The sequence below is a fragment of the Fistularia commersonii genome, chromosome 15 (genome assembly GCF_037954325.1).
Source record: "Fistularia commersonii isolate RoL2024-O1a breed Wild chromosome 15, RoL_Fcom_v1.0, whole genome shotgun sequence".
Classification (NCBI taxonomy): Eukaryota; Metazoa; Chordata; class Actinopteri; order Syngnathiformes; family Fistulariidae; genus Fistularia; species Fistularia commersonii.
Window position 1 is genome coordinate 17,660,133 of NC_141298.1, and position 24,282 is coordinate 17,684,414.

General features: G+C 53.2%; 3 protein-coding genes across 4 annotated transcripts; 1 reads left to right on the forward strand and 2 right to left on the reverse strand.

The window, feature by feature from the left end:
- Positions 1 to 603: 603 nt before the first annotated feature.
- LOC147226694 (uncharacterized) lies at positions 604 to 12,785 on the reverse strand. The gene is made up of 11 exons (XM_086160355.1): positions 12,417 to 12,785; positions 11,122 to 11,242; positions 10,693 to 10,800; positions 10,564 to 10,600; positions 8,613 to 10,399; positions 8,490 to 8,520; positions 5,979 to 7,747; positions 5,834 to 5,885; positions 2,802 to 4,600; positions 2,680 to 2,716; positions 604 to 2,590 (listed from the first exon to the last, which is right to left on the reverse strand). Exons 1-11 carry the CDS (start codon positions 12,509 to 12,511, stop codon positions 1,098 to 1,100), a joined length of 7,329 nt encoding a protein of 2,442 aa, XP_086016481.1. The 5' UTR covers positions 12,512 to 12,785; the 3' UTR covers positions 604 to 1,097.
- Positions 11,934 to 24,059, forward strand: LOC147226695 (uncharacterized). Of its 2 annotated transcripts, none has more exons than XM_086160357.1 (7): positions 11,934 to 11,967; positions 21,499 to 21,557; positions 21,694 to 22,463; positions 22,540 to 22,849; positions 22,934 to 22,994; positions 23,145 to 23,343; positions 23,414 to 24,059. In XM_086160357.1, the coding sequence occupies exons 2-7, from the start codon at positions 21,513 to 21,515 to the stop codon at positions 23,676 to 23,678; spliced, it is 1,650 nt and encodes a 549-aa protein (XP_086016483.1). In that variant the 5' UTR covers positions 11,934 to 11,967; positions 21,499 to 21,512; the 3' UTR covers positions 23,679 to 24,059. The 2 variants fall into 2 exon arrangements, with proteins under 2 accessions (XP_086016483.1, XP_086016482.1); XM_086160356.1 differs by lacking the exon at positions 11,934 to 11,967 and adding an exon at positions 21,117 to 21,198.
- On the reverse strand, positions 14,819 to 19,300 carry thap12a (THAP domain containing 12a). The gene is made up of 5 exons (XM_086160892.1): positions 18,910 to 19,300; positions 17,543 to 17,660; positions 17,369 to 17,467; positions 17,206 to 17,242; positions 14,819 to 17,117 (listed from the first exon to the last, which is right to left on the reverse strand). Exons 1-5 carry the CDS (start codon positions 18,993 to 18,995, stop codon positions 15,295 to 15,297), a joined length of 2,163 nt encoding a protein of 720 aa, XP_086017018.1. The 5' UTR covers positions 18,996 to 19,300; the 3' UTR covers positions 14,819 to 15,294.
- Positions 24,060 to 24,282: the final 223 nt, after the last annotated feature.

The window sequence follows — 24,282 nt, forward strand, 5'->3', positions numbered from 1 at the left end:
TGCTTATAAATGTGTCTCGTGTCTTCCCAGGTTTGTTTAGTCCACGTTTTCTTTTCTGGGTCTGGAGCAGACCTGGGCATTTTACGGCCCGCCAAACTTTTTTCTTTTCAATCAATATTGAATTTAAAAACTTCCTTCCTTACAAAAGTAAACAATGAAAAATCATTGTTTACTTTCGTATGGACGATTACATACAAAATAATGTCGGTGCATTTACTGATTTTAAAGTCGGAATAAAAAGCCAAAAAAATATTTCAATTGCAATTTTCATTTTGTTTAATTGACATGATAACTAGTCGGCCTGCGCATCAAAATTCATAAAACTTCTTTTCTCAGAATAAATGAGCTATTTCAGCGAAGCGCTGGATCAGCGAATAATATCTTCTTCCGCGACCGTTTCCTTTTAAACGCGTCCTTGCGGCTCCATCTTGTGTCCGGCGGCGGAACGGCGACGCGGGAACGTGAACACGCACGACAAAGGCGGCTTATTTTTGGATTGTTTTATTACTTTTTTGACAAATATATAGAAGTTCTTTCCCCTGTGAGGGAAACATTCTTTCAAAGATAGGTTTTACAGCAAATCCATTCCTGCGGAGAGACAGGAAAAAAAACGCGAGGGTTTGTCGGGAGACACGATGCAATCAACCATTTCTACTTGTGCCCGGGAGGTCGGGGGGGTCGAGAGGTCGGAGGTCGGGGGTCGTGACGGTGGGGGCCGAAGTGAGTCCGGTCGCCTTTTCCACGATGACAAAAATAGAGCTGTTTCAAACGCCGACGGGCTTTTTCTCAACGTTTGCTTTATGTTACACGGGGGGAGGACTGTTAGCTTAGCATCAAGGCACACAAGCGTTGATAACCGTCGGTGGAGCATTGCTTCATTATTCTTTGTTTTTTTTTTTTTTTGTTTTTCGTTTGTTTTTCCCGCCAAGACGTTGGTCCCATCGGGCAGTTCAACTGTACAAACTACAGAAAAATAAAAACATATCAAAGAGCTCGGTCGGCAGACTAAACAACGGAAAAAAAAAAGGGGGCAAAACGGAAGGTCGGGATCAATAATATACACAAGATGTCGGGGTTTCGGGGGGCTTCGGCCGCCATCACAGGGGGTAGAGGTCCGAGAGGGACCTCTTGTCCTTCTGCATGAACTCCTGCAGGCTCCTCCTGCCCTGCCGGAAGTTGCTCTCCCTCCGAGAGAACGGCAGGATCACCAGCAGTCTGAGGAGCGTCTCGATATTACTAAAGTTTCTGATCTGCGAGGTCTTGAGGGTGTCGAGCACGGTGGTGGGGAGGTAGCCCGCCAGGGGGTCCAGCCACTTCTCCTTCCACAGTTTCATCTCGGAATGAAGGGACACCTGGTCCGGCAGGTCCTCCTTGTACAGGCGGAACACCAGGCCGCTGAGAATGCTGGTTTCTACTTTGGACATGGCGTAAGGCACGATCTCCAGACACCTCAGGGTGTCCGTCACCTTCTCCGAGAAGAGGTCTTCTATCTCGGCCGCCGAGTGCGCCGCGATCTTGTCGCTCAGCGACTCCTTGTAGAAGTCGCTGAGGGGCTCCAGGAGCACGGGGTGCAGCGTGGTCACGTGGAGCCTGGAGGCCAGCGCCGCCGCTTCCTGGAACCAGGCCTTGTGGTGGGCGTCGATGTCGCTCCGCAGCCTGAGCAGCGCCGCCTTCAGGTCGGGCAGGAGGTTGACGGCGAGCAGCGCGTCCAGGGGTTTGCCCAGGAGCGAGCGGCTCAGCTTCTCGGTGACCCTCAGGACGTCCCTCTGCGCCACCGACGACAGGATGAACTCGAAGTTCCTGACGGCGTCGGAGAACCGCGCCGCCTGCCGCCGGCCCGCCGCGCTCCCCTCCGACTTGAGCTCGTTCAGGCAGAGCAGGACGGCCTCCAGGAGCTCCACCGCCACCTCGTGCATGTCGTGACTCTTCTCCCAGTTCTTGACCAGTTTGTCCCGCAGCTCGGTGGCCTTGCCCTCGTTGTGCCGGAACACGTGGATGATCATGTCCTCCAGCTTGTTCTGCCGCTCGCCGTCCTCCGTGAGCCACCGCAGGACCCTGGCCATCAGGGCGGCGCCGGCGGCCGCCTCCTCCGACGGCGAGGACCTGGCGAGCCACACGTTGAGGGACACGGCGGAGCTGACGGTCCTCACGGCCTGCGGGTACTTGTCGGCGATGGCGAGGCTCACCGCCTTCATCTGCGCGCCCGCCTCGCCCACGCTCAGCAGCGCCTGGCCCCGGCAGTACTCCATGTTCAGCCCCCACTTCTCCGACAGCGCCGTCTCGATGGCGTCGGCGAGGGCGAGCGCGTCCTCGGCGAAAGGCACGAACGCCAGCGTCTCTTCGCACTGGACGTCCTCCTTGTTGAGGTACCTGATGCACAGCGGCACGTAGAGGCCGCCGTCGATGTCCACCGGCTGCTCGGTGATCACCGTGAAGAACTGCGAGTCCCACAGCTCCTTGAGGATCTGCTCGCGCAGCTGAGGCTCGTAGAAGGACACCGCCTCCCGCGGCCGCGCCTCCGCCTCCTGGGTGGCCTCGGCGGCGGCGGCGGCGGCCGTCTCCTCGTCGGCCGGCGGCGGCGGCGGCGGCTCTGAAATGACAGGAGAAATGAGTTTGGAGCGGAGCACACGGAGCCCGGCGCCCCGACGCCGCCGCTCGGGTCGAAACCGCGGCTCCTACCGTTGTCCAGCTTGAGTCCCTTCAGCGTCTCCAACACCTGAAAAGAAACACGGCACCTTCAGTGGCGTGACGCCCGGCGGGCGTCTCGACGGAGAGCGGCGGAGGCGACGGCGCACACTCGCCTGCAGGAGACACGGGCCGCTGTCCGGGTTGACCTCGGCGCTCTTGGAGACGACCTCGGGGAGCCTCCGCAGGGCGGCGCCGTGGGAGCGCAGCATGACGTGGGCCGTCCGGCTGCCTCGGCACACCGTGTTCCTCAGCAGGTCCCTCATGGAGTTCAGGGTGGTCTTCATCAGGTCGCACTCCATGCTGACGCTGGGCAGCACGGCCACCAGCCGGAGCAGCAGCGCCACGGCGGGGTGGCTCGCCGACTCGGGGTGCAGCAGGGTCTCCGAGATGGACGCCGGCGGCGCCGCGTCCTGGTGCTTCTCCCTCCAGACGGCCGACCAGGCGTCGATCTCCCGGTCGACCGCCTCCGGCTCGGGGTGGTCGCTCAGGAAGATCCTGAAGGGCTTCTCGGCGGCCTCCTGCGGGACGGGCTGGGGGTTGCAGGAGGGCAGCAGCGACAGGACGGACAGGGCCTTCAGGTGGCCGTCCGAGAAGCAGCGCTTCATCTCGTCCGTCAGGCTCCTCAGGAGCGGCACGCTGAGGTTCTCCCGGTAGTAGATCTCCGGCGAGTCGTAGCTGTCCGCCTCCTCGGAGAAGCACACCTGCTCGGGCGCCAGCCTGGTCGCCAGCTGGAAGGCCTGCTCGAACCAGGCGGCGTGCACGGCGGCCACGTTCTCCAGCATCTTGCTCAGCGTCTCGACGACGGAGGGGATCTTCTCCGCCTCGCAGAGGATATCGGCGGGGTTCCCGCAGCGGAAGACGGTGCTGCAGTTACGCAGCGGCGCGCAGGCGTTCTTCAGGATCACCAGCGTGACGATGAAGTCCATGTTCCTCAGAGCCGACGACAGGACCTGGGCGTGCACCGACTTGGCGCCCGCGGCGTCCGAGCTGACCGAGTCCAGGCAGCCGAGGACGCCCTCCAGCGTGTCGGCCAGGATGTCGAAAAAATCCTCCCGTTTCCTCCAGCGGGAGCAGCAGGTCTCGGGGATCTCCTCCAGGGCCTCCCTGGGCGTGTTCCACAGGCCGTCGGCCGCCTGGGCCAGCTGGCGCTCCAGCTGCGGGGAGTCGTCGAAGAACAGGAGCAGGTCTTCGGCCACGTCCAGCAGTTTGGCCACCGACGGGCACGGCACGCTCGCCGCCAGCCAGCGGGCCAGGCCGCACGACTCGCCGGGCGTGACCACGCAGAGCGGGTGGCTCCGCAGGAGGTCCAGAGACATCTTCTTCAGGCTCTGGTAGCCCGAGCCCGGGTGCATGAAGGCCTGCCCTCGACACTGGGACATGGGCAGGCCCCAGTCCTCCGTCAGGATCTTGGCCAGTTTGCCGGCCTGCGCGTCCACGTCGCCGCTCTGGTCGAACGGCAGGAAGCCCATCAGCTCCACCTTGGGGGCCGACTGCCCCACGTAGCGCACGAAGACCGGGAGGAGGGTCTTCTCGGCGATTTTGACGGGCTTGTCCGTTATCAGGGAGAAGAAGGGAGACTCCTGGATCTCCTTGAGGACGACTTCTCTGATCCCCTCCGTGAGGAGCCTCGTCAGCTCCGCCTCGCCGACGGCCGGCGGCGCTCTGGCCTCCTTCCCGGTCCAGCTGCACATGCTGAGCTCCTGGACGAGCAGCTCCCGCTCGTCCTCGGGGAGCTCGGCGATGCCGCGGTTCTTCTTGCCCAGGAGCGCCGCCAGCCTGAAGACCCTGGCCAGGCTCTGGCGGTTGTCGCCCGCGTGTCCGTTCTCGTCCGCCGGCTTCACGTTCCGGTCCTCGTTGGCGCCCGGCGGCGGCTGAGCTTCGGGCTCCTCGGCTTCCTCCTTGACGCAGTCGACTGCGCGGCGGAGGAACAGGCCACAGGTAAACAACCGGATGGTGTTTAGAGCGTCGCATCGACCCCCGGGGAACATGCGAGTATAAATATGAAGTGCAGCGAACAAACCCTCGAGAGACACCGTGGAAAAACATTCAACTGGGACGATAAGAAAGGCGGCGAGAGACGGAGATAACCGGACAAACCAAAGTCGCCCCGAAAGCTACGACCAGGGAAATATGACGAGCGTGTACGGCGCTTCACTGTGACCACGGTGGACTGACTGGTGCGTTTACTGTCTAAAAGTGTCGGCGGCGAAACGCATGAAGCCAAATAAATGAAGCTGTCGCCTAAAAACAATAAAACCCGATTACGCTGATGAGCCCCTTAAGTTTTTTCAGCGGCGTTGTGAAAGTTACTTCAGTAAACAGCGAGCGCCGTCATGCTAATAAAGTGGTTCCGTGGTGCCAGTTGATCTATATTTCTTTCTTTTCTCTTTCCTTCAGTGCCAGTAAGGATACGATGTTGTGCGAAGGCGTGCATACAACAATTTTAGAGACAAACGATACGATGTTTGCGGCGGAGGGTGGAGGGGCGCGAAATGTTTTCTTCTTCCTCGGGGCGGCGCAACAGAAAATAATTGAGAAGCAGTGGTTTAGAGGAATAAATACAGTCGCGCTTCGCATCCTAACTAAACTCTTAACTATCCTGAGTCTTTCCCTGTTAAAGTGAAATGAAACGCTACCAATCCGCTCCAGCCCCCAGTTCGCTGCCTTTTTAAATAAGAACCGTGTACTTATTAACAGTGTAAACAAGATAAAAAAATGTGAAGGAAAATGTCAGGAATGTACAGGAAAAGAAATGGTTTGTTATTCTTATTTTTCATCCTATTTTCCATTTGTTGCCCTATTCTTAACTCACTGACCACACACTCGATGCTACAATGCTATGCTAAATGTAACTTTGTTACACTTTACGTGTAAACTCCATGTATGGACGGTGAAGTCGATCCTCTTTCTAAAAGCATCAAACCGTCCCCAACCTTTACTAAACATCTCCTGCCATCACCTGCAACAACTTCTCCACCTCCACGCTCGCCTCGCTACTGTTTTTCCACGACTCTCTAGGCTAACTAGCGGCGCGTCCCGCTATCCCGAAAGGCCACTTCGGCGACTGCGGCGTCGAACGCTCGGATCTGGACTCGGATCTCGGAAAGCCTCAGGAATCAACGACCTCGGAAGCGAAGGTTCATACCTTCCATGTTTGTCTCCTCGGCGTTCCTGTTGAACCTCTTGGACTCCTTGTCCTGAGCACAAACACAACACGATTCAACTCCAGGTCCCGCTGACGGTGGACGCATTATCATTGTTATGGTTAAAAGCGCGGCTGGAACCCTCACCAGACAGATGCCCTCCAGGGCCTGCGGGGTGACCTTCAAGCACTGGGTGACCATGCGGTCCAGGTCCCTGCTGAAGTCGGTCCCCACCTGAAGCACGGCCAGGCAGAGCGAGCGGTCGGCGGGGTCGGTGTTCCTCAGGTACTCCTGGAACCTCTTGTGTCTCATCACCACGCCGCAGTCCTCCAGGGCCGTGCTGGGCAGCACCGACATGATCCTCAGCAGGGCGTTGATGTTCCCGAAGTACTGCATGAGGGGCAGGCGCAGCGTGTGGAAGATGGAGCTGGGGATGGTGACGGACGCCACCTTGGTCTTCCACGTCACCCTCCAGCAGCAGAGCTCGGTGAAGAAGTTGTCGGCGTCGGGCAGGTCCCGGCTGTAGAGCGGCGGCTTGGACTTCAGGCTCTCGAACATGTAGCTCACGGTGACCGAGCAGGGGACCAGCGACAGGAAGTTCAGAGCTTCTTTGTGGTCCTCCGAGAAGTGGTCCTTCACGGCGTTGATGAGGTTGTCCACCAGCGGCACGCTCAGGCAGTCCTTGTAGAAGCCCACGGGCTTCACCATGCTGTCCCTGGGCAGGGCGTTCTCCGGCACTTCGATCTGCACCCTCAGGCTCTGCGCGACGGCGCAGGCCTCGTCGAACCAGTTCTGGTGGAACACCTTCATGTTGGTCTTCACCCTGTTCAGGGTGGCCACGATGCCGCTGATCTGGCAGAGCTGCGACGCCGCGCTGAAGTGGCCCTTCTGCAGGCCGGCGCTCAGCTCCCGGGTGAAGGAGGAGGCGTTCTTCAGCACCACCATGGCGATGATGAAATCGAACTCCATCACCTTGCGGAGGATGGCGGCGGCGCGCTCCGACGCGCTGGCCTTCCACCGCTGCGGGTGGTTCTTCACCTTCTCCAGGCACTCCACCAGCGGCTCCAGCATCTGCACGAAGACCTCGTACGAGTCGTGCTTCTCCTGCCAGAGGGAGCAGAACTTCCCCTGCAGCTCCTGGACCTTCTCGTAGCTCTCCCTCAGGCCGCAGGCGATCACCAGGTCCAGCTGCTTCTCCAGCGTGCTGGCGCTGCCGAAAAACATCATGACTTCTTCGAAGGTGTCCAGGGCCCTCTTCACCGTGGGCACCGGGATGGACTTGGACCACCAGGTGTTGAAGGAGTAGGACGAGCAGTGCGTGCTGATGGCCAGGGGATACTTCTCCTGCACTTTGCAGGCGAAGGCCTTCAGCTTGTAGGAGATGTCTCCGGAGCCCAGGTAGGCCTGGCCCCTGCAGTTGTTCAGGTCCAGGCGCCACTCCTCCGTCACGATGTTCAGGAGACGGCGCACCATCACGTCGCAGGTCAGGTCGGCCTCCAGGAAGCCCATCAGCTCCAGGCGCATCACGTCGAAGCTGTCCACGAAGCGCAGGAAGAGCGGGAGGTGGTCCCTCTCCCCGAACTTCACCACTCGGTCGATGAACAGGGAGAAGAAGGAGGTGCCGACCTCCATGAGGATCCCCTCCCGGACGGCGTTCTCGCACACCGACAGGACCTCCTTCATTTCCGACTTGGTGACGTACTCCACCTCGCCGTCCTGGCCGGAGGAGACCTCGCTCTGCTGCCGGCTCTGGCTGCCGTAGGCCGCCGTCACCGCCGCCTGCAGCGCCGACTTCAGCGCCTCCCTGTCCGTCTCCGCGCACTTCATCTCCACCAGCCGCTCTGCGTCCATCTCCAGGTTGATGAGCTGCAGCTCCTCCTCCGTGTCCTTCTCGGCGTGGTTTCCGTGGGACGCCACTGCGAGCGGGGAGAGGCCGCGTGAAAAATCCGACGCGGACGCCCGCTAGGCCGCGGAGGCCGGCGTGCCGGCGAACGATCGCAGGAAAGCCGAACGACAAACGGGAAAGAATTCGCTTCTACCGTCGCTTCTCCTCCCCGGTTCAGATGTTAGGACGGGAACACCTTCACTCGGAAGTAATATCTCTTGTTTCCCGCTTAAACTGCACTCGTCCTCGCACGTGCACACCAAGCTGCACTCAAATGAATGTAACTTTGCTACGCTTTATGTCTAAACTCCATTTATGGAAGGAGTGAAGCCGCTTCTCTTTCTAAAACCGTCCTGGACCGGCTTTGCTAAAAGTCTCGCCGACGATGCTCACGTCACCGTATCTCACCCACAACTTCTCCATCTCCAAACGCCGCTCGCACCCGCTCATGTTCTTCGATGGTTCTCTCCGGGCTAGCTAGCGGCTCGCGGCTAGCGGCGCGTCCCTCCGTCTTTAAACGCCACCTCAGGGACGCTCATCCCGCTCGCTGCTAACTCAGATCTGGAGAAGCTCCTCCGTGGTCGTCAGCCACCTCACGACGCGTATTTGACGGAGATAAATAAAATGGGCGCGTTAGATTTCTCTCAAGCGTCTGTTTTGACTGCGCCCGGTGTGCGATGCTTTTTTTAAAAAAGCTCCCGTTTAACATCGCGATTAGACTTTGGTAGTATCGGATATCGGCGGTCTCACTCTGACAGGAAACATCTCCTCACCTTGAGAAGGCTTCTCTTTGGCGTCGTCGTCCTGAAAAACAAATAGAAACGCCGTGACGTCAGCGAGGCGGCGGCGGCGGCGGCGTGCCGACCGTCGGCGCGGGCGCGCGGCGATCCGCTCACCGTCTGCAGCAGCTGCAGGATGTCCGGGTGCTTCTGGACGTACGACTCCACCATCTGCTCCACGCTGAAGTGCACGTCCTGGTTGACGTAGACGTACGCCATGCTGCAGCGCCTCTGGTCCTCCGGCGTGGCCCTCAGGTAGGCGTGGCAGCGCTCCAGCACCATGTGGTACTGGCCGTACACGTCGGCCTCGGCGTTGACGCAGGGCACCGTGCCCAGCACCCTCAGCAGGCTCTGCACGTTGGGGTAGAAGCCGATGTCCGGGATCTTCAGGGTGGCGAACACGGTGGTGGGCAGGATGCGGCGCTTGCTGGCGTGCCTCCACTTCACCTCCCAGCAGCCCAGCTCTTCGTAGAAGGTGTCGGGCCTGGCCAGGTTGTTCAAGTTGGCGTCGGCCACTTTGTCCCTGCGGATGCTGAAGTTGTGGTCGGCCATGTAGGACGGCACCAGCGACAGCCACCTGAGAATCCGCACCATCTCCGTGCTGAAGACCCGCTTCACCTCGGCCACCAGGTACTGCAGGACGGGCCGGGCCAAGGTCTCCCGGTAGAAGTCCTCCAGCGGGGTCTCGCCGGCGTCCCCGTGGTCCACCTCGGGTTTGGCCACCTCCACTCCCAGCTTCTTGGCCCGGCCGGCCGCGTCCGAGAACCACTTCCTGTGGAAGATGGCGATCTCCTGCTGGTACTTGCTCACCAGCTTTAAGGCGTTGGAGATGGTGTACTGCAGCGTGCTGCTGATGCTGATGATCCCCCTGAGACTGGAGTTGAGGATGCTCACGCAGCACAGGGTGTTCTTCAGAACCACCAGCGTGATGATGAAGTTGAAATTCTTCAGCACGGGCTTGAGCTTGGCCATCTGCTCGGCCGTGTCCTCGTCCACCTTGGAGATCATCTCGTTGATGCAGTTGAGGAACGGCTCCAGGATGTCCAGCATGGTCTGGAAGGCGTCGGTTCCGTACTCCCAGTTGGCGCCCAGGGCCGCCTTGACCCGGTCCGCCTCCCCCTTGATATGGCCGTACGCCATCTGGACCTTCCCCTCCAGCCTCTTGTAGAGCTCCGGCGCCCGGCGGAGCAGCGAGGCCACCTGCTCCACGGTGTCCGCCACGTCCTGGATGGCGGGCACGGGCATGCAGCGGATAATCCAGATGTTGAAGGCGTACGGGTCGCTGGGAGACAAGACCACTTGGGGGAACTCCTGCAGGATCCTGCAGGTCAGGTCTCGCATCTTCTGACACACGTTCCCCGTCACCAGGTAGGTGAGACCCCGGCAGTGCTCCATCCTCAGCCCCCACTTGCTCCTCAGCTCCAGCAGCAGCATGTGGAAGAGGTTCTCGGCGTCCACGTCGCACGGCAGGAACCCGACCAGGTGCTTCTGCGGGAAGCCGGCCACCGTGACCGACCTGATGAACACCGGGATCTGCTCCTTGCCCTCGATGCTGGTCACGTCCTGCAGCAGGATGGAGAAGAAGCGCGCCTGTCTGAGGCTGTTCTGGATCTCCTCCCGCATCAGGTCCTCGCTGAACTGCAGGATCTCCCGCTTGTCGATCTTCTCCACGCAGATGCGGTTGTGGGACGGCTGCCCCCGCGCCCCGCCGATGGGCTCGTCCTTGTTGGCGCCGTTGATGCTGAAGCCCGTCAGCGCCAGGATCTCCTTGAAATAGACTTTGAGGATCTCCTTGGCTTTGGAGCTGGCGCCGTCCTCGGGCGGCTGCTCGTCCTTCTGCCGCTCTTCGGGCGCCGCGCTGTTCTCTCCGGAAACATCTCCGGGCTCTTCCTTGGCTGCGTTTTCTGACGGCAGAGAGCAAACGCTGAGACAAAAACGACGACGCCGGCGAACCCAGGCGGCCCGGAAAAGTGGCCCGAAATAAACCCCCGCGACGATAACGCGCAACAGCTTTACCCGATCTTTCGGGAAGCTCGAGGCGTCCGTAAAGGTGACGTGTAAATATTACCTTTCGTCTTCTTCACGGCGGTGGGATCCTCTTCAGACTGGAGGGGGAAGAGAGAGGGGGACACTTTCAACGCCGCACGGTTTCCATCCACAACAGAACAGGGGTCAAGGGTCGCCGCTCGACACTTACCGGATCCCTGGAGCGTTTCCTGTTGCACGGCGACTGGTTGTTCTTCGCCCCCGCGAAGTCGAACAGCGTCGGGACGGCGTCTTCCGTTAAGACGTAACCGGAGGCGCTCTGAGGAGACAGGCGGACACTTTGAACAGGCAGTCACACACGGAAATAACGAGCATTTCGAGCACGGCCGCTTTTCCGCGGGTTACTACAAGGATGTAAATCGATAGTTACGTGATTAAATACATACAAAAAAAACAGATTATTTTACTGCGGGCCGGGGAGGGCCGCAACCCTCGGCGCCAACCAGGACGGGACGCGACAACGCACGGCCTCTTTTCTTGCATGAAGCGATAACCGATCCGCCGGGAAATGAACGACGACCGTCGAGCCGCTCTTGATATCGCGGACGCACGGACGCCGTCGGGCGACGCCTCCTCGTACCTGCTGGGAGACCATGGAGGGCTCAAAGTGCTTGAGACAAACTCTGAACAGCTGGTGCAGCTCCTCGGGGGGCTTGGAGGCCAGGTCCTGCCGGCGACAGTTCTTCAGCCATTGCTTGCAGCTGAAAGCAGAAGACAGATGCCACACCGGTGCTTTCAGGGAAACAAAAACAAAGAGAGGCTCACATATACTCGAATGTAGATTGAGGTTTCTCCTGACAGTCCTGGTGAGCATCTTGGGCGAATGCGATCCGGCGTAAGCGCCTCGTTAGAGGACAATTTACCGTTCCGGTTTCCTCTTTGAGACATTTGGACGCGACACATCTGCTCCGATCCGACTGTCACATTGACGTGACACATTTCTGAGCCTTTCGGCTGAAAGCAACCAGGGTGGAGCATCGAACCCGACCTGGGACAACCTACATAACGGGGGTCGCAGGGGGGTAAAGGGTTTCCCTGCCGGGCAAATGGGATTTTCTTTGCTCAGATTAACGCAGTTTTAGGTGAGCCAGAGGAGAAGACCAGGACTGGTGATATTTATGGATCTTGTGAATCATCAGGAGGTGGAGGCCAAACAACTTCTCCCGTTTGAACCGGAGGAACCTCCACCTCGCAGATGTTGACTGCAGGTGGGGGAGGGGGTGCATAAAAAAAAAAGCAAGAAAAACTCATTTGATGTGTTTTAAGCGATTAGATTGTCGCATTTTACGAAAGAATGAAGCAGCAGGCTGGATCTCCAGCCGGGAGGCGGCGGGGGTCGGTGGGACGTCCGCCGCTGCAACGACGGCTCCGGCCGGACCAACTTCCGTCAAGGACCGCGCTGTTCAACGTCGAACCACACGGGAAGGTAGGAGGGGGGTATTCGATTTAAAAGCATTTTTTTCAGGGGGGTTAAATCATACATAAAAGCGGTGACGGTTGCACCGAGCGGCGGGACACGCACATCCCGCCGCCTAGCTAACCGGGGTCCGGCTAGCGCTCGTGTAGCCGACGGCGATTCAAATTATAGCACCCAAAAGTTTTCAACTATGGTTTCTGCGTTATTGTGAAATAACCGAACGGCGGGATGAGTGGCCGAGCTCGCCGGTATTCCCCCCCGGCGGGTCTCCGGGTCGCACCGGGCGCACCGACGGCTTTACACGCGGACTTTTTCTTTCAAGAGTGCCGATAGTCTGCGCCATTTTCCACAGAGTTGTGTCACGGTTAGCCAACATGATGTTGGGCTAGCCGCGGCGCTAGCGGCTGCTTGGCTAGCTCATTTATTAATCCCCTGCGCAAAAAAATAGGCAAGCTTACCGCTCCGGATCCAGCGGGAAGCTGAAAAGTGTCCCTTCGCTGTCGGGTTCCGCTTGCTGGTAATCACAGTTCGCCGCGGCGCAGCAGTTGGTCATTTTGGATTGCAGTGTAGCTAGCTAGCTAGCTAGCTAGCAGGTTAGCTAGCTTAGCAGACGGTTGAATGCTGGTAAGCCTACTGTAAGCAAACCCGCACGGGCAGTCTACAGGTTCATCCCTTGGTGGAAAAACACCTCACAACTGTTAAAATGCAGCGCTATTTATCTGGAGGCTATTTGGCGATTAAAGTACCGACCACTTCCATGCTTTAAAAGTTAATGTGCGCTGAGCCAAGAGTCGCCGAGAACGTGTTATCAACCAGGAACTCGACTCTGCAGTAGCGGCCGGCCGCCAGCAGAGGGGACAAGACAACGGCCGGGGGTTGACAAAGGTGTTTTATTCGTCAAGAGCACAATCCCCCCTGCAGAAGAGGAGAATAAGAATAAGAATAAGAACAACTTTATTTATCCCCGAGGAAATTGTTGTGCGAGAGTTACAAGTAAAAATTAACAACGATAAATAATAGTAGAAAATTGTATAAACAGTAAAAAAAAGGGGGGGGGGGGGAGAAATACAAATAAACAATAATGAATAAGAATAAGAACAACTTTATTTATCCCGAAGGAAATTGTTGTGCCAGAGTTACAAGTAAAAAATATCAATGATGAATAATTGTAAGAAAATTGTAAAAACAGTAAAAAAAAAGGGGGGATATGAAATTCAAATAAACTATAAGAATAAGAATAACAATAACAATAACAATAAGAACAACCTTATTCATCCCGAAGGAAATTTTTGTGCCAGAGTTACAAGTAAAAAATAACAACGATGAATAATAGTAGAAAATTGTATAAACAGTAAAAAAAACAGGGTGGGAGAATAAGAAATACATATAAACTATAAAGTGTCTTAAGTAACAAGTCAAGGCTATAAAGTGTCTTAATGTCTTAAGTACCAGGTGAAAGATAAGGAGTGCACAAGAGTATGAAAAATATTGCTCATGCAGCTGTTATGAAATGAAATATTGCACAGTTATGAATATTTATACAGATACCAGATACCCGATTACCAAAATAACAATGGTAGCTTCAATTCAATTCGTCAATAACTCGTTTATGGCTATAAAAATGACCTTTCTTAACATTTTCTTGAGAAGCCCATTTTGAAAATGTCTCCTTCAGCCATCGCGGGTTGTCAATTTTACATTGACACAACTATACTTGTGTTCATGCAGCGCGCTAGAGATGCAGCCTGCTAGCTATCCAATCAAAAGGCGCATGATACGCTGAAGTTAGCATAGCCTTCTAGAAGGCCTTAGTGTCACAATTCAAATCGGATCGGTTGAAGCAACTTATTTTTTTCTGGAGCGCCTGTAAATTCTGATTCTGCACACATCCAGGCAGATTTCTTTGACTTTGACAAAAGCTAATCATGGACAAAATGTAATTAAAATCAGTCTGTGATTATAATATTTTTTAGGCCAGCAGAGAAGGCCTTGCAGGCCCTCCACTGGATACAAATATAAGAGTAAAACATTCACAATTTCGTAGAACGCTGACAGTTCATTTGTGATCCCGACACGGACCGACTCGTTGGGATTACTCTCTTGCCTCCACTTGGTACTCTTTGGCGGCGCCGGTGGGCTCGTCGAGGGCAGAACAATGTTTATTTCACTCCCCAATGATCCGTATTATCCCATTTCATTATTTTTATTTGCCGTTTCAATTACTTTAACCGTTCTTATCATGAAGCTGTCATCTGAAATTTAAAAACGAACGCCTGATTTGAAGTCATGACTGATCTTTGAGGATGTCGTGGGCAAAATCGAATACAACTTATTACATTGCAATCTGTTGTCTGTAAAATGATTTAAGTAATAGCAAGTGGTGTTTTTCTTTTTTCTTTTCTCAGTAATTTGTTGTAGCGAGACGACTAACGACGACTACTTAGAGACACACTTATTGTTTGGGGTCAGTGGACGGGGAGCGTCTGCAGGGCCGTGTTCAGCGAACTCGCCAAATACTCCAGACGCTGATCATCTTTGATTAAGAACACCCGACACGGCCGAGAAAATCCGAGTTTCGGGGCCCGACGCTGACTCAGCCTTTTTATTTGAACGCGTTCGCTCCACCTTGCTCAAAAATACAATAAGTGTCTGATGGATGGTGGTGCAGTCAGCGCTGGCAGAGTGGCTGCCACTGCAGGCAGGAATAATTCCATTTCTTTGTTCTGACCTCCGGCCCGACATTTGCACAAAACCAACTCGTGTCGACGGTTGTCAGGACGCGAGCCGACACAAATATTTGTCCCCGTTGTGCTCGGTCGTGGCGCATCCGCACTGTCAGAAAACAAACCGCAAAAGCTGGAAGGATTATCAAAAAAGGGCCTTTATTTACATTTTCAAAGTGTTTACAGCTCATTATCTTGAATATTGAGGTTTCTAGTCAGTGCATAAGCAGGCTTCCTGTTATTGTGGGACAGCATGAAAATAATGGCTTTCAGACTTGATGTGCAGCTGAATCTGCTCTGCCTGAATGAAATAACACATTTCCCACCAACTTCAGGGCCTTTAAAACGCCACTTTCTGTTTCGTAGTTGACGCTACATTGAAATGGACGCTCTGTATTCTGTGTTAACTTGGCTTTTAGACAGATTACTCTTTTTTTTGTTTTTGTTTTTTTTTGAGGAGCTCGCAAAGATTGATTTATTTTCCCGGTGGCCGGGAGGTTTTACGGTTGCAGCGTCACCGTGCTATTTATACCCCGACCCCAGACGATCGCACTACAACCTCTGCAGTGCAGCACTTCTTCAAGAGGTTTCAAAAAAAGAGTCCACGAGGGTATCAAAGTGTCTCCATCGCGGAGGACGTGTCCTCCACCACGGGGTAAGACTCCATGAAGACCTCCACCATGGAATCCAGTTCGTACCTGATGTCGCCGTTGATGTTCAACAGGGCGAGTCGGTTGGATTTCACGTCGCGCGCCATGTTTTCCACGTACGTCCTGAAGCGCCTGAAGGCGGCGCCGCTGCCTCCCTCCAGGGCCAGGGCGGGCAGGACGCCCACCAGCCGCAGCACCGCCAGCATGTTGGGGAAGAACTTGAGGTCGGCGAGGCGCAGCGTCTCCTGCAGGCTGGAGGGCAGAGTCTCTCCTTTGCCCCTCTTGCTCCACTTGACCCACCAGCAGTGCAGCTCCGCCGACAGCGTCCCCGCGTTGGGCATGTCGTTTTTGAACACCTGCATGTTCTCCTCTTCGGGTTCGATGGATTTGTGCTGCTCTATGACCGCCGGCACCAGCGAGAGGCACCTCAAGGCCTTCAGGTGGTCGTCGCCGAAGAGTTCGCCGATCTCTCTGATCACGTGGTTCACCACGGGGACGGACAGGTGCTCCTTGTAGTAGACGTCCGGCCGGACGCTTCCCGGTTCCGACTGGTGCTTCCTTAAGAAGGAGCGAGGAACCCTGACCGGGATCTCCAGCGTGGCGGCGAGGTTCACGGCTTCCTCGTTCCAGAACTCGTGATAGACGTCCATGTTTTCGGACACCTCCTTGAGCGAGTGCAAGACTCCTTTCAGGCTGTTTGCGGCAAAATAGGTCTCCGTGGCTTCGCCCTGGATGTTCTTGCCAAACGCCCTGGTCAGCGTCATGGTGTTTTTTAACACCACCAGCGCCATGAGGAACTCAAAGTCGGTGAGGGCTTTGGAAATCTCCAAGGCGTCGTGTGTCACTTGGTCGCTCCACCTGAGGTCTTCGTTGTCGTGCACGCTGTCCACACACAGCAGCAGCGGCTCCAGGATCTCCACCGCCACCTCAAAGGCGTCGTGCCTCCCGGTCCAGTCGCTCCGACAGACCTCCTTCAGATCATTGGCTTTCTCCTCCGAGTAGAAAATGGAGATGGCGTGCGCCAACTCCAGGTACGGCGAGGGAGACTGGCCGAAGAACGACTCGATCTTCTTCAAGGTGCCGAGGACCAGCTGGACCCCGGGCGCCGCCATCCCGCGGGCGAGGGACATGTTCAAGCCGCAGGTGGACCTGAAGGTGAGCACCGCCGAAGGATACCTTTGTGTCACCTTGGCAGCGAAGGTCTTGACTTTCCTGAAATGCGTCCCGGAGAAGCAGTGGGCCTGGGCTCGGCACTGCTCCATTTTCAAGCCCCACTTCTCCGTCATCTCCGAGAGCAGCGCCTCCGCCAGCGCTTCTCCTTCGCCTTCGAAAGGCAAGAACCCCAAGAACCTCTCCCGCTGGAGGTTGGACTGGTCCACGTAGCGCACGAAGACGGGGACGCACCACCCTCCGGAGATCTTCACCGGATCGTCGGTGAGCAATGAGAAGAAGCCGTTTTGGTTCACCTCCTCCGTCAGCTTCCTGCGGAGACACCTCTCGCAGACCTCCATCAGCCGGTCCAGCAGCTCGGCCGAGCAGCACTCCTGGCTCGCCTCGAACCTCCTCTTCAGCTCTTCGTCGCCGCAGTTTTTGCGGTATTCCAGCAGGACCTCGTAGTTGCCCGACCCGGTGGGTTTATCACGGCCGGGCGACGTCAGGGGAATGTTCTGCTCCTCCAACAGTACAAGAACTTCGAATAAAGACTTGAGATACTCCTTGTATTTGTCTTCCTCGGACGCTGGTTGGACCTCTTCCATGTCTTCCTCTGCCTCGGTCTTCTTGAATCCTACAGGGCAAACAGCAGAACGCAAACTGAGAGTGCGAACCAACATTCCGTATCATAAACGGGGACATGACTTTATCATTCCACCTACTTTTTCTTCCTTTACTCTTTGTGTCATCTTCCTTAACCTAAGACAGAAAAAAAAAATCCAAATTTGAAATATGACTGGTTAGGAAACCCAATTCTGACCACGCAGGTTCTTTGGCACGTTGCGGTGACGTGTATTAGTGCTAATAAATATCCCTTTGACGCACCGTCTCTTTGCCCCTCTTCGCCTGTCCGTTTGGAGGTGGGCTCGTCACGTCAAAGACGGTCGGCACGCCGTCGTCCTTCAACACGGTCATCTGTGCGTTCTGCAATCGCGTCAAAACTTGTAGATGGTGTCTCACACCACGATACGGGGGAAAAAAAAAAAAAAAAACACTTACAGCGTCGATTGACGAGGAGTCGAAATGCTTCCCGCAAAGCCTGTAGTATTTGAACAGCTGGTCGGGAGGTTTGTCCTCCAGGTCCGGCCGCTGGCATTTCTCAAGCCACGTCTTACACCTAGCAAAAGACGTCAAATCAGCCTGACATGGAGTGAAAAGCAACGGGGGTTTATGATCCTCTTTGGCTTCTCCCTTCTTTTTTTTTGCACAGATGCTGGTAGGACTCTGTGATCGTATGTAATGCCAACATAACGGCAGAACAAAGACCCTTGTTTATACCAAATGGTGGCCCACAACTGCTGAGTGACGGCCCAAACAGCCGGGTCAAAGCAGCGCCTGGGATAGCGGTGGGAGAGCGGACTCACGAGATCCGGGCGCTGTGCAGGCTCTCTGTGTATCCTCGCACACTGGCGAGGTATTTCCTACAAGCTGCGGTAGTGCTTTTAACTACGGCGTAGTAGGGAAACAAAAACGTGGTTGATTGTTTGATGGCGGGAAGTGCTTCGGTTACGTGTTCGCCACCGATACCCAACTGCCGGGTCCACGGTGATATTTCACATCCAAAGATACGACAATAGCAGAGTACCCAGGGTCGCGGTGGGTGGGAAGTGTAAAACAACACCTCGTGATTCTGCATTTGGGCAGTCGACTGCAACATACTGCCAAGTGAAATTAAATGCATACCAGATATGAAACAGTTGCCGGCAAGGGTTAACTGACAAAAAAAAACAAAGATCAGCCTGTCAAGTCTTTGTGGCTTGACAAAGGTTACATTTAGCATTTAGGGTGTTTTGGTTGATATGAAGTGCAAGTTTTTTGGGATGTTTTTTGATATACTGACTAGTGCAAGTTAGTATCAATAAAAGGCCCATTGTGATGGTCGCATTTTCATGTTTTATCATGTTGCGCTGTTGAATATTAACTTGCACATTGTTAAAATCCCTTTGCAACATTATGCTGATTATTCATAGTTTTGCTTCCTATCTATAGCTCGCTGTGGACAGCAACATAAGAATTTCATCATCAATTTACATAATGAATATTCTCCTACAATGTATTCAGTGAAAGCACTGACACATGAGAAACGTACATTCATATTGTATTTAAATGTGTCTTGAACAGGCTGTTTCCCTGGAGCTAACCACGACAAACAGCAGCAGTGGTGCTGATGTTTATCACTAAAGCAGCATTTAGATGTCAAAGATCAGGACGAGGTCACTCTAATGTTACTAAACCTTCTGACCTGGTGGTCAAACTACTTAAAAAACGTCAGACTGTGTCGTTTTGCCTCCACATGTCAGCTAGTAGCCGCAGGCTAGCCACGGCTAAAAGACGTGCGTTGTTTAGCATTGAGCTAACGGCGTTACCTGTCCTTGTTCAGCGGGAATCTGAAAAGCGGCGAGGAGTCGCTCTTCCTGCTGAGGCAGTTCGGCACGGCGCAGTAATTCTGCATTTTAATTGAACATATGTTGACTGAGAAACGGGAGATTCCTGGAAACGATAACGCTACTTGTGTGCTAACGTTAGCTAACGAGCCACCGGGAAGCGGCTAACTTCCCGTTCTAAACTTTCAAAATAAAACATACGACGGCCTGACTGACAACACACCTTTGGCCCCGATGACTGTCTGTTTCAGATAAAAATACAGAGCATAAAGACCAGGGATAAATTTGTCGGTCGCGGAATTGTGAAGTTTTTATTAAATCTTTTGTTGTTTTTTTTAGCGTGCGTCATTACGCACGACGTGGACGAAAGCGCGCGCTTCGACAATTTCCCGTCATGCTTTGCGGGTTTTCAAACCGAAAGACCGGAAGACGGAAACACGTGACCCTTCCCTGACTGACACCTGGTTTTCTATATATTTCTGTATATAAAATATATTTTTATTTGTATTTCTTATTCTCCCTCCTTCCTACTATTATCTATTATTGTTATGTTTTACTTGAAACTCTGGCACAACAATTTCCCTCGGGATAAATAAAGTTGTTCTTATTCTTTTCAATGTTTAGCATGTAAGATAATTTTCCAGCGTCACCAGTTTCCTTCTCAAGAGATGACATTACATTTACTTTTAAGCAACAAAAGAGATGAACTATGTGTCAATATTATTTTAGGCCTGGCAAAGTTCTTCATTCACAAAAAATGAATGCAAAAGTGTTCACCCAATTTTACTTTCTTTATAAACGATTTTGAATTGCATAAAAAATCCTTAAAACTTATGGAAAAATACAAAAACCCGAACATATACAGTTTGATGTCGGAGATTTCTTTTGAACCACTAAGGTAAATATACGTTACATTCCCCTTGCAAGTTTTTTTTTTAAATTTTTTATTTTTATTAATTATTTTATATCTTATTTATCAATCTATTTATTTAATTATTTTCTTTTCTTTCAGCATTAAACATTTCTCACAAACCTTTAACACTGTTAACTTCTGATTACATACAGAGCAAATGTCCTTATGTCCGGTTGTTTCATTGACATTTGATTCAACCTTGCCATGTTTATTTGTGAATATGTATATTTGTTTATACTGTTTATATTCAATAACAATAATAAAAAAAACGTTTGGCCTGTCACACACACACACACACACACACACACACACACACACATACACACACACACAAAGCGTCATATTTGAATTGCTGTTGGTTTTACCTTAAAAACGTCCCTGACTGTATTATTTATGCTAATGCTAATACAGCTGATTTATAACTCCAGTGCTTTTGTAAAATATAAATAAACATAATATTATAGCTTAATGTCCACTAAGATTTATTTTTTATTTGAATATATAAGAGGCAGATGATCTTCTGATGGGACCTCTAATTGGGTAAAACCTGAAAGAACATCATTGTTTATTTGTATACTTATAGTCAGAATGGTAAAAAAAAAAAAAAAAAAGTATTTAAAAAGGCAATATCAGAAACAAGAGTGATATTATTACTAATTTTTTTAACAAATTATTTAAATAATGAATTTCACTATATATATATATTGGGGATCAACTGGACACTGCACAGTCTTATTAGGACACTTTATTCTAATTTGGATTACTGCAAGGCGCCTTATCAGGACACTTTTACTACCTCGTTGGATTATCGTTATTAAGAATATGAACAACTTTATTTTTCCCGAATTACTATCATTAAATATGGAACATATTTAATATATATGCGCAATATGTTTGATTTGTGGAGTGCGTATTGTGTGTGTGCTGCAAGCTACCTTAATTTCCTTCGGGATCACTAAAGTATCTCTACTGTACTCTATAATAAAGTATTGTGATATCTATCACAGGTCAACTTGCGATGTGAAAAGTAATCCTTCCAGTCCCTAATATGTTAATGAGAATGAGTGAGTGTATTCTCCTCCAGGAATTCTATTTTGGTTTAAAAACTTTCAAACGGCCATTGACGGAAGCCCGGCAGCGGCGGGCGCGGAATTTAACGAGACTTCATTTGAAATCACCCCATTGGTTGGCGGTATGATCTCGCGATACTTGCGCGGACCAATCGCAGCTCGGGAGGCGCCAAGTTGAATCCCTGGCTTCGTCCTCCGGGTAGAGGCTCGTTGGCGGCAGGCGACTGTTTACCGGCTCCTCTGGACGCGCTCTGTGGACACATTTGATGACAAAACAGTGAACGCAGAGTAAGTTTACCCGAAATGGTGACGTTATTAGTGATTTTAATCGCGTCCCCTACTGTTAGCTGACACCGACAACAGCTAATTTTATATTTAAAAAAACGTAGATAAGACAAACATTCGGATCGATCATAACATGTTAGCTAAACTTGTTTGGGCTAGTAAAGGAGGTTGATCCTGTTGACGAGGATTCTTGACAGATTCAAAGTAATATGCGTTGTGAAAGTCCCGGAATAGGTATTTGTGTTGACTTGCACACGCACAGGTGTCATTTCTTTTCTCATCGGTAAAATGGTTGTTTCGCAGGTTGAGACTTCACGATGAGCAACGTCGCAGTGTCAAGGCGAAACCAAGCCACTAAGAGGGTGAGTGAGCTGTCAATGCTCCGAAACTGTCTGATTTTTACAAGATTATGTGTTACTATCAGCTCTGTTGACATTTCATTACTCAGAATTCTAAGTCTAATGAGGTCTGATGGTTTGAATTGTTCCAATCTTCCAGGGAAACAAGGAGAACGCTCAGCCCCAGCATGGAAAGGCTGTGGTCAACAGAGACTTTTTGGGTTTAAGTAAACCCGCCGTTCCCTTCAAAGTGAAAAGCAATGAAAAAGAGGAGACCGTGGCAAACGTCTGTTCTCTGAAAGCCGCCGGCAAACGTGAAGATGCAAGATCGGCCGGGCTGAAAAATAGGAAGGGAGCCGCTGGTGATGTCAAACAGCAAGCGCTCAGCCAGACCTCCCTCCCTGGACAGACTTCAAAACACAAGAAAACAGTTACCGAGGGCTCCGGACCGGCTTCTGCCGCGCTTCCATCCAAACCAGCCCCGGGGATGTACAAAGGCAGGGTGGTCCAATCCAAGATCGGATCCATCTGGAAGTCAGGGGCCCCGGCGGGCGCGGTGCTTACAAAACCGCCGGCGGCCAAGACGGCGAGCCAGAAGGCGGGGAATCTGATGAAGACCAGGTCCAAGAGTGTTGCCGACATCCCCGGACGTGGCCCGCAAAAACCTGCGATAGCAAGGTCCAAGTCTGTGGTGGATGGACACGAGCAAGCGTCCAGGCCGCCGGTCACGACGAGCTTTCGCTCTGCTCGTCCTCCTGTCAAGGCCTACCCGGCGGCCAAGACCTCCAGAAACCCGACTGCGGCTCCTGCCCGAAGAGGCGAGGCCGAGAGGTCAAGGCCAAAGGCTCCTGTGACGGACGTGAAGGCCAGCAAGGCCCCCGTATCCACTCTCAGCCAGTACAGGACCACCGAGACGCTCGAGGAACGCCGGTAATCCTCTTTGGAGATGTCTCCTTCCTCGTCACTCGTCACCGGGCACGTTACATCTTTGCGTTTCCTCCCGCAGGGCCAAACTGGCAGAGTGGCTGGCCTCCAAGGGCAAGACCCTGAAGAGACCCGCTATGACGGTGGCGCCTCCACCCAAAACCAAAACATCAGCAAAACCCGGGGAGCATCTCAGAGCACAGACTCAACAGGTGGAGCCGGAGCCGGAGCCCGAGTCTGCGCCGGAGCCGGAGCCCGTTCCAGAGCCGGAGCCCAGTGTCCAGGCGGACCAGCCCGGCCCTGCGGCTCCTGCGTGTGCAGAGGGGATCATGGACACCTCCCTGGACCTCCTGGACGACACAGATGAAAACCTGCAGGGCGGAGTCGAAGATGTGAGGACGCAGCTCCTGCGGCTGCTTTCAGAACGATACAGTTCTGATGGATAACTCCTAATCTCCTCTTTTCTTTACTTTTAGGTGGTTTTGAACCTGTGTGAAGCCCTGGAAGCCATGGAGGTGCCGTTTGACTGCAAAGAAGGTACCTTTAAGAATTCAGTTGAAGCTCCTCCACGATTGGGAAAATACCTTCCCCGACTGTCATGGAGACACACAAGCTAACAGCTGGATTGTGGCTCCGAAGGTCCCGGAAGAGATGAACCCTGCTCACGTTGTCTTTCTTCCTTTCCAGAGGAAACTTCTCCGCTGACGGCGGAGCACAACGTGGAAGAGAAGGATGACGTCAAAGAGGAGGGAATGGGAGGAAGGGATGACGTTGAGGATCTAGAAAGCGATGAGGACGAGTATGAGGAGGACGTGGACAGCGAGTCACAGATGGACAACGCCTCGGTGGTGAAGTACAGTGTGAAAACCACCCCATACTTACAGAGGTGAGCACGTCCTTCGTGGCCGTCCGACGCTTTGAAAGCCAAGTTATCGATCCAGACTTCTCCTATTCAGCGTCAAGAGGACGATTGAAGACGAGGCGAGCCGGAGCTCCTCCAGGAGGAAGAGCAACATCAAGGACCTGAAGTTTCTGACGCCGGTTCGCCGCTCGGCACGCATCCAGCGCAATTCCTCCCGCATGCCGTCCATGCTGGCGGATCACGACACCTGCGTGTCATCGCTGGCCGAGCTGGTCCACCTGGACGACGACCCCAACGCCTACATCTACAGGAAGAACCCTGCTCTGCTGGAGGATCTGCCCGACCTGCCCAGACTCTGAGGGGGGGGGGTTCAGACCAGGGCTCAAAGGAAACACTAATAGCCTTTTGGACTCAAACTAACAGACACTTGATATTCGAAGGATGATTTTACTAAATGTATTTATGCAAATAACAAGTTTATAACACTTACGAGGGATTGGGGGGGGGAGACGCGTCGCTCATGTGAGGGACGGAGTTTTTTTGTACGTTCATCGAAAGGTAAAAGATATTATTGCAAATTGCACAGAAAAGAAAGTAGCTAAGTTTAAGAGCTGGGCTTGGATGCTCAATGTCCTCATGGGACCTGAGCTTCATCAGCTCAGGTCCAGGATGCAGAAACATGATGATGCAAAATACACTTTGTGGATGAAGCTAATGAATAAAGTTAATCTCCAACCAAATCAAGTTGCTGCACTTATTAAGTCACTCTCACCTCCGACCTGCTGAATCTGGCAGCAGATGTTTCTCAAACAAGTTCTTCTCACGTCACCTGAACGCGGCGGCCTTCAAGGTCGGGACTGGAACCGACCTACTTTGCAATGCGGAGGGAAGAAAACTGACGGTGCAGCGCGAATGAAACATTCATGATTAGCGCTAGTCGTGGACCTGCTTCGCCGTGGAGTG

What these genes read in the sequence shown, in the direction of transcription:
- LOC147226694 (XM_086160355.1), bottom strand. Translation starts at nt 12,511, where the DNA reads ATGACCAACTGCTGCGCCGCGGCGAACTGTGATTACCAGCAAGCGGAA. An exon ending in CAAAGAGAAGCCTTCTCAAG is followed by an intron (nt 7,748 to 8,489) that starts GTGAGGAGATGT and finishes CCCCGCTCGCAG; the next exon opens with TGGCGTCCCACGGAAACCAC. An exon ending in GGGACTCAAGCTGGACAACG is followed by an intron (nt 2,591 to 2,679) that starts GTAGGAGCCGCG and finishes CTGTCATTTCAG; the next exon opens with AGCCGCCGCCGCCGCCGCCG.
- thap12a (XM_086160892.1), bottom strand. Translation starts at nt 18,995, where the DNA reads ATGCAGAATTACTGCGCCGTGCCGAACTGCCTCAGCAGGAAGAGCGAC. An exon ending in CGAAGAGGGGCAAAGAGACG is followed by an intron (nt 17,243 to 17,368) that starts GTGCGTCAAAGG and finishes TTTCTGTCTTAG; the next exon opens with GTTAAGGAAGATGACACAAA. An exon ending in AAAGAGTAAAGGAAGAAAAA is followed by an intron (nt 17,118 to 17,205) that starts GTAGGTGGAATG and finishes TTTGCCCTGTAG; the next exon opens with GATTCAAGAAGACCGAGGCA.
- LOC147226695 (XM_086160357.1), top strand. Translation starts at nt 21,513, where the DNA reads ATGAGCAACGTCGCAGTGTCAAGGCGAAACCAAGCCACTAAGAGG. An exon ending in GCCGTTTGACTGCAAAGAAG is followed by an intron (nt 22,995 to 23,144) that starts GTACCTTTAAGA and finishes CTTCCTTTCCAG; the next exon opens with AGGAAACTTCTCCGCTGACG. An exon ending in ACCACCCCATACTTACAGAG is followed by an intron (nt 23,344 to 23,413) that starts GTGAGCACGTCC and finishes TCTCCTATTCAG; the next exon opens with CGTCAAGAGGACGATTGAAG.